General features: G+C 37.5%; 1 protein-coding gene across 3 annotated transcripts; it reads left to right on the top strand.

Moving 5' to 3' along the window:
• Positions 1-395: 395 nt before the first annotated feature.
• On the top strand, positions 396-6930 carry card9 (caspase recruitment domain family, member 9). 3 transcript variants are annotated; one of them, XM_051662340.1, is made up of 12 exons: positions 397-723; positions 873-1010; positions 1120-1445; positions 3021-3200; positions 4068-4199; positions 4367-4492; positions 4700-4888; positions 5103-5138; positions 5260-5308; positions 5444-5487; positions 6263-6348; positions 6469-6930. In XM_051662340.1, exons 1-12 carry the CDS (start codon positions 522-524, stop codon positions 6491-6493), a joined length of 1533 nt encoding a protein of 510 aa, XP_051518300.1. In that variant the 5' UTR covers positions 397-521; the 3' UTR covers positions 6494-6930. The 3 variants fall into 3 exon arrangements, with proteins under 3 accessions (XP_051518308.1, XP_051518300.1, XP_051518294.1); XM_051662334.1 differs by having other exon boundaries at positions 398-723; positions 6497-6930; XM_051662348.1 differs by lacking the exon at positions 3021-3200 and having other exon boundaries at positions 396-723; positions 6497-6930.
• The last annotated feature ends 1601 nt before the right edge of the window (positions 6931-8531 follow it).

Raw genomic sequence — 8531 nt, 5'->3', positions numbered from 1 at the left:
AACAGACACTATTATATACCTAGGGTCTGACCCTAATGACACTTTTGGTACTTAAGCCATTATTTAAAAAAATAATAATAATTATAATTGTGTGTATGTGTGTGTGTTACACTATTTATAAGAGAAAGACTGAGGAATATAAAATAGGTTCGGGCACAGCTCCATAAAATGGATGAGGTACAGGCAGTGAAATGGAGTCCCGGGTCATTAAAGGCTTGAGGTATGCATTTAAGGGTTAAAATCATAAGACCAAATATTGTATCCAGTTGACTGGATCTTCAGTTTCATTTTGATGTACTCATTCACGCAAGCAAACACACAAAGAGTATTGCATTGCAGTGTACAATTTATTATGTAATAGAGGGAAATTGTAAGAACTGAACTGGAAAAGGGAACTTCTGCCACAGTGCTCGATGAACTTCATTTCCTGAAGCTGTTTATCTGAGTTAGACGTGTAGTATAGTTTAGCTTTACAAGGAGCTAACAAACAACACATATCAAGCCAAGAGACAGTTCTTGTCATGTCTGATGGCCCAGGCGGTTTTGAGTTGGAGGAAGATGATGAGTGCTGGGCACGGCTGGAGGATTACAGAATGCTTCTCATCAAGACCATTGAGCCCTCCAGGATAACACCTTATCTGAGACAGTGTAAGGTGCTGAGCAGTGAAGATGAGGAACAGATCTACAACGACCCCAGTCTGGTTATCAGACGGCGAAAAGTTGGTAAGAGTTGACAGACCACCTGTTCAATTCAACTGTTACATGATTTCAAACCATGTGCTGAAGTATAATCTGAAGTGTCATGTTCAGAAAGCAACATTGATTTATCTGCATAGACTACTTGACGAATGTCTAAATTTATTCACTCTTAGGGGTGCTGCTGGACATTTTACAAAGAACTGGACTAAAAGGATACGAGGCATTTCTAGAAAGTCTTGAGCTTGACTATCCAGACGTGTACCGCAAAATCACCGGCAAAGAGCCTGCTCGGGTCTTCTCTATACTTATTGGTGAGTAGGGGGTGGGGGGGTGGAAATGGGGACGGTGTATGACCCCTAATGGTTTTATGAAAAACATGTTGGAGTAGCTCTGATAGTAGCTCTGTGTCTGTCCCCTCAGACACAGCCGGGGAATGCGGACTCACTCAGTTCCTCATGAGCGAGGTGTCTCGCCTGCAGAAGCTCGCGCAGGACGAGCGGAGGGCGAGGCGCGAGATGTCTGCGCAGGCGGAGGAGCAGCTGAACACCATCCGCCAGCTGCAGCTGTGCGAGACTGAGCTGCACAAGCAGCAGGAGCGCGTGCAGCGTATGCGAGAAGAGCGCGAACGTGTTTGCGAAGAGGCGCGTAAACTGAGAGACGAGAATTACCGACTGATGCACGATCTGACCCGACTGAGCGAAGAGAAGAACTGCGCGCTCATGAGTAACCGAGACCTCCAGCTGGAGGTGATCAAAGTTGGCATAGTCCAGCTATGTATATCTCAACACATGTTTTCATTACATTTGCATAATGGGTCTCCCACAGTCCATAGCATGACTGCATGGAATACTTGTAGACTGCTTTTAAAAATTCACGTGTTGGGGATAAAATGATCTGTAATCTAATTACTTTTAGTACAAAAAAAAAGTAGAAAATACATTACATTTTAAATTCTTGTAATCAGATTACAGGTACTGACCTTTAATTTAGTCAATTACTTTTATGTGCATTACTTGGGTGACACATTTTTCTAAAATGTTATTATTTATGTAGATTACATTTAAACCATTAATGATTATACTGTAGGATATACATCTGTTTGTGTTTCTGTGACAGCTGACAGCCTAACAAGTCATTTTAAGTGAGAAGCTTATGGTCATGAGTGTATGATTTGTGTGCGACAATGAAGAAATATAGATATTATTTTGAATTCGTTGAGCGTAAAAACAAACTTAAGTGAAGTGCTTTAAAAAAGTAAAGGTAATTAGCAATGTAATTACTTTTTAATAGAAGTAGGCTAATTACAATTTTAGATAAGTAATTAGTAATTTGTAGTTGATTGCTGTTTTGAGTAGCATTCATAACTCTGTCACACTGCAAGGACCCTTGAAATGAACTGCAACAAAGCCGAAGAATTATTATATCATTATTACATAGAAAATGTAAAGTAATTGGTGACCAGCTACAGCACCTAAATTATAAAGAAATAATTTACAGAGAAAAATTTGAAACGAAAAATATTATTTAACCTAAAATTTAATAGGGTACAATGGGGCTAAAGGCACAAAAATTGTATGATTAAATGAGATTAGGAACCGGATTAAATCAAGATAGACTTTTATTGAATATTGATGGAGCAACATGATTTGTGTGAAAAGAAATAATAACAGAAGGTTGTTTTGATTAAACTTTTTTTTTTTTTTTTATGGTGGCGAGGGAGCCTTTTACCCCACACTTGGGCATTTTATAACATCTCAAGTATTCTAAACAAATTAATCTCCATTGTGATTGGATAAGTCAATGTGAGCTCACTTTGAACATTTTTCATATCAAATCTATTCACCTCACTTATGAAAAAAAAAAAAAAAACTTGTTTTATGGGGGCCTGCAAATGGGGGGCTTTTTACACTAAAAACTATTCTTTCACTTATTGGACAGTTTATAAAGTGCAGTTAAATATGCCACTGCTACTGAGATGTATTTACTGACAAACAGATGACATTGTAATTGATTTATTTACAAATTTGTCAGTTGAGCAAGGATCGAACTTGTGACTTCTCGCACTTAAAGTACAAAATATTCGACTAAATCACAACATCTTAAATTCAGATAAGGGGGTAAGACTAAAATTGTATAATCACACCTATGGGGTTAACCAAGGTGTTGATATCTGTGAGTGCCATTGTAGGTCAGGTATTGGGAAGAGCATGTTAACTGGGAAAGGGCAAAGTCTAAGAGAAAGTATTAAATAAATAATCTAATTCTTCAAAATTAATGTAATTTTATTTCGTCTTTTTTCTTTCTCATTGCCTTTTCATTAGATTGAGAGACTAAAGCACAGCTTAATGAATGCAGAGAGTGATTCAAAGATTCAACGTAAAAAGACAATAACCTTGAAAAATGCAATGGAGCAGAGGCCGAGTCAAGAGATGATTTGGCAGATGCAGAGGGAAAATGATCTCCTCACTGCCCGTATACAAGAGCTTGAAAGTGCTTCTAAGGTAAATACGTTTTAGTAGTTCACTGTAGCCATGGCTCTCATAGATCAATGGTTTTCAACCAGGGGGTCAGAGCCTCAGCAAACCTCCAAAGGGGCCACGAAATCAATCAAACCCATGTAAAATAAGTTATATTAAAGGAATAGTTCACCCAAAATGTTAATTCTCTCATCATTTACTGACCCACATGCCATCCTAGATGTATATGATCATGATTTCAAGCTTGATTACACTTCCTAATGCCATCTAGCGCTCTGCGGATGCATCAAGCACTAGGAAGTGTACTCGATCTTGAAATCATGATCATGCCTAGAGACTGCAATGTCAAGACTCACAGTGATAAATTAGTTACATTTTGGTCTGTTTTCACCCAAAACCAATTGGATTGCTTCGGAAGACATTGATTAAAATACTGGAGTCTTATGGATTTTATGCGGCGTTTATGTTCTTTTTGGAGCTTCAAAGTTTTGATCACCATTCAGTTGCATTTTATGGACCTACAGAGCTGAGATATTCTTCTAAAAAATCTTTGTTTGTGTTCTGCAGAAGAAATAAAGTCACACTTCATTTTTGGGTGAATTGTCTCTTTAAAAATAATATATCTAAATGAAAATGTTAAAAACACACACACAAAAAAAAACAAAAAAACAAAAACAAGATGAATGACCATATCTGAAACATCTGGAATCATGAAATTAATCATGATTATTTATTTTAATCTATTGACACTCTTTTGAGGAGGGAGGGGATCTAATATTGTATTGGACAATAGGGGACCTTGGAATCAATAAAGTTGAGAACCACTGTCTTAGACTTTCAGGATAGCTGAATAGAATGTCAATTAAACACAATAATTTTATTTCCCTAAAGGAGCATGAAAATCTTGATCCACAGTCCTTAGAGGATTTTAAGCAACAGAGTCAGGCTCAATACCAAGAGCTGGTGAATGACGTCTACAATATTCGCAGAGATCTCCATGATGCAGAGAAGCTACGTGATAAGGTACCACTCTTTTTATACATGCAGACTGTTAAATAGTTTCGTAGCTAAGACCTGGATTCACAGTAAATTTCATTTGAATTATTAATATGAAATAGTAGGAAATTATTTTCAGATAGTCAGTATCTATATTTTTTATATTTTGTGTCATTGTGTTTTTTGGATTTTAGTATCGAGAGGAGAAAGATGAGTTGGAACTGAAGTGCACAATGTTAAAGAAGGACTCCACAATGTATCGTGACCGAATGGAAGACATCCTGAAGCAGCTGGAAGAAGTCATCAAAGAAAGAGACAAGGTAATGTTATTGTGAGGGGGGACCACCGTAAACATTGTCCTGGGCACTCTGATGAAGGGGAGGGCCCACTAAGTTCCTCTATGTTTTAGTGGCACAGTAGCCCCCCCACCCATACAACTTTTGTTATAATTTGACTGGTCTTACAGTATGTTTAACATTGAATCTACATGAAACCATTAGAATTGTTTGACACATCCCTTTTGATAGGCTATTTCTACGAGAGAGGAGTACCATTTGGAGAACTCAAAAAACCTTCAAGACAAGGACCAGTATCGCAAACAGATCCGGGAGATGGGAGAACGATATGATGAACTTCAAGTCCAGTTGTTCCGAACTCAAGGAGAAGTTCTTGCTCTTCAAGCAAAACTCCGTAAACAGAAAACCCCAATTCAAGTGGTACGCATGCTTAAAAACCACGCTTTTGCAACACAGAGTGAGCATTCTATGTATTAATGGCACAGATGAAACATTAGTTTGCCTGAAGAGTTAGGCTTCCTGTTCCTCTGTCGGTCTGATGTAGGAATATTATTTATAGGCAGAAAATGTACAGCCATTGTGTAATGGTTTATACAATGATTTGTATGTTGTTAATGACTTTTTTATCACTCAGAACTCAGAAGACAGTTCCTTGCTGAGTTCGTTTGAGGTAATTTTAAAGAACTTTCTTTTAAACAGATGTAAATGCAAACAAAACACCCTTCAGAATTCACTGCAATGTTATGTATTCTTTTTATTCATTAAACGGTTTGCTTACATTTTATTCACAGCTGAAAAGTCAGACTAGTGAGGAGGAGTGCAGGGAGAGGTGTGAAAAGGGTAATTCTGACTATTTTCCCTCCCATAACATGCTAAAATGAATTGGTTATCTAATTGTGACAGATACATGTGGCTGCATGAGCAATGTCAACAATGTTTTCTTTATTGAACATTGTTCCTTTTATCCTCACACAGACATGAGTGAAGAGTCACAGAGCCAAACATCTGGGGAGTACAATGTAGGCATCTTTTTTGATGGACAGTTCACCTAAAAATTAAAATTCTCTCATCATATATTCACCCTCATGCCATCCCAGATGTGTATGACTTTCTTCTGTAGAACACAAACGAAGACTTTTAGAAGAATATCTCTGTAGGTTAATTCAATGCAAGTGAATGGTGGCCAGTCCTTTGAAGCTCCAAAAAGCACTTAAAGGCAGCATAAAAGTAATCCATACGACTCCAGTGTTTTAATCCATGTCTTCTGAAGCGATCCAGTTGGTTTTGGGTGAGAACAGACCAAAATATAACTCCTTTTTCACTATACAGCCTGACAGCAGTCTCCTTAGCGATCATGATTTCAAGCTCTGTTACACTTCCTATAGCGCAATCTAGCACTAGGAAGTGTAATCGAGCTTAAAATCATGATCTTGCCTAGAGACTGCAATGGCAAGAAATACAGTGAAAAATGAGTTACATTTTGGTCTGTTTTCATCCAAAACCAACAGAATGACTTCAGAAGCTTCAACGTTTTGGTCACCATTCACTTGCATTGTTAGGAACTACAGAGCTGAAATATTCTTTTAAAAACCTTTGTTTGTGTTCTGCAGAAGAAAGAAAGTCATACACATCTGGGATGGCATGAGGGTGAGTAAATGATGAGAGAATTAAAATTTTGGGGTGTACTATCCCTTTAATAATAGCCCCATTCTTTTTGCTTTGCTCTGATATATCAATAGAAAAGTAGATGTTTATACATCAATAAAAGTGGCATGTGTTTTTCCATTCCTGCAGTCTTATTTGTTTCCGGAAAGGTTTTCTGAGGAAGACGTCTTAACTAACTGCAAAGTTAGAGGACGATGCAACTTCTATTACAGGAGGTTGGACTTTAACTCTTTTATATAATCACTTTTAATCGAACCATCACATCGTAGCCCAATGAGTTGTAATAATCACTTTTGTGAACAGTATTTTTCTGTATCTATGTCTTGGTTCTAAAGAAATGCTCCAAATGTGGTCTTATAACAGGAAACGTGCACTAAGAACCAAAAGGTTCACAGTTAAAGAGAATGTGCAGTCCATCCTGGACAACACTACTGGGAGTGATACAGATGGGATGTGACACCCTGCTTTGGACAAGAAATGTGGCTTGCTCTGAAGACATCACATATTTGACTAATCACGTATTTTCAGTCAGTAACTGATATTGTCATGAGTCTAATCTGAGACTAAGTTTCTCTTATTTATTTGTACTGTACAGTATGTAGTATATGAAACATGATCTGTTTGTGCAATGTACATGATACATCATAGTGCATGTGGATTTCCTAATTTGTTTCATGAAATTTCTTTGAACTTTAAAATGACATCCAAAATTCATGTCCAAATATTTGTTGCTTTTTTAATTAATTTATGCATTTTACAGTAGTACTCAAATGATAATAAACATATGACTAGTTTTATGATATGGTATGATGTGACTTTTTAACAGTTGTTGTTGTACCTGTTTTTGTGTTGTCAATGAAAGCTGTTTCAACTGAGCATAAGAAAGATTAAACAGGAAATATGGCTCATGTTTGACGACTTAAAGGAATAGTTCACCCAAAAATGAAAGTTCTCCCATAATTTACACACCCTCATGCCATCCCAAACACTAATGTAATTTTTAGAAGAATATCTCTGCTCTGTAAGTGCATACAATACAAGTGAATGGTGACCAAAATTTTTACGCTCCAAAAAGCACAGAAATTATGTATAAAAGTAACTAATATGACTCAAGTGGTCTTCTGAAGTAATCCAATGGGTTTTGGGTGAGAACAGACCAAAATAAAACGAATTTTCCACTATAAATCTTGACATCTGCAGTTTAGTTGGTGATCATGATTTCAAGCTCGATTACACTTCCTGTAGCGCCATCTAGTGCTCTGCACATGCGCCGAGCACTAGGAAGTGTAATCGAGCTTAAAATCAAGATGGTGAATAGCGACTGCAATGGCAAGATGCACAGTGAAAAATTAGTTATATTTTTGTCTGTTCTCACCCAAAACCGATTGGATCGCTTCAGAAGACATTCACTGCATCCAAATATCCATACTTCCCTACTATATAGTATGCCAAAAACAGTATGCCAATGGAGTAGTATGTCCGAATCCACAGTATTCATGAAGCAGGTTGCGAGAAATACCCAGATGACCTATTATTTCCATCAAGATTTTGAAGTGCGGATCAACTGGACACTTAGCGATCCCATAATCCCTCGGGAGCTGAGGCGATGTCACTTTCAAAACACTGGATTTAAAGGTGTAATAAAATAAAACCAAAGTTTGTCCCCCGCACTTTTTAACAGGGCAAATGTGTTTACGCTGTGTCTTTCGTACAGCACTTTTGAAATGATTGCCATGCCCCTGGCTTAAATAGTGCTTGTTGAGCAAAACCAGTGTAGATATTTTTCATGGTTGTTGTTCTTACGTCATATATTCGGGTCACGAGATGATGCCCACGTCCCCGGATGATGTATGTCCGAAATCTATTCATATTACTCGCATGCATAACTAAAAACCAACTGTTTTACCGGTCGAGAAGTGTGTCCTTCATCAAATACAGTATATACTGTGACAGTATGTGGTTTCTGAGCTGTATGGATTACTTTAATGCTGCCTTTATGTGCTTTTTGGACCTTTAAAGTGTTGGACCCAATTCGCTTAGAAGAAGAAAGTCATACACATCTGGGATGGCATGAGTGTGAGTAAATGATGAGATACTATTCCTTTAATTTGAAACTTAACTAAAGTAAATTACATGTATGTAATCAAAACACCCTGTCAAATGTTTTCAGAGTGGACGGAGCACCACTTGTTATCACCTTTCATTGGACATTTTTGGCCTGCTTGCGTCGCCTGCGTGGTTGTCATAGCAACGAGACGCTTTCACGAGGCACTAAGAAGACATCAGCTTAATGCAGAGATAGATCTGTTTGTTGGAAGCTGTTATAATGGAATAACTGATTTTGCCGTAGTATTATATACATTTTGATGTCGATATAGGTTATTATTCTAAAGCTGCA

Source organism: Myxocyprinus asiaticus, chromosome 3, assembly GCF_019703515.2.
Source record: "Myxocyprinus asiaticus isolate MX2 ecotype Aquarium Trade chromosome 3, UBuf_Myxa_2, whole genome shotgun sequence".
NCBI lineage: Eukaryota > Metazoa > Chordata > Actinopteri > Cypriniformes > Catostomidae > Myxocyprinus > Myxocyprinus asiaticus.
The sequence above is the reverse complement of the archived record's forward strand: the minus strand, read 5'-3'. Positions and strand labels throughout refer to the sequence as shown.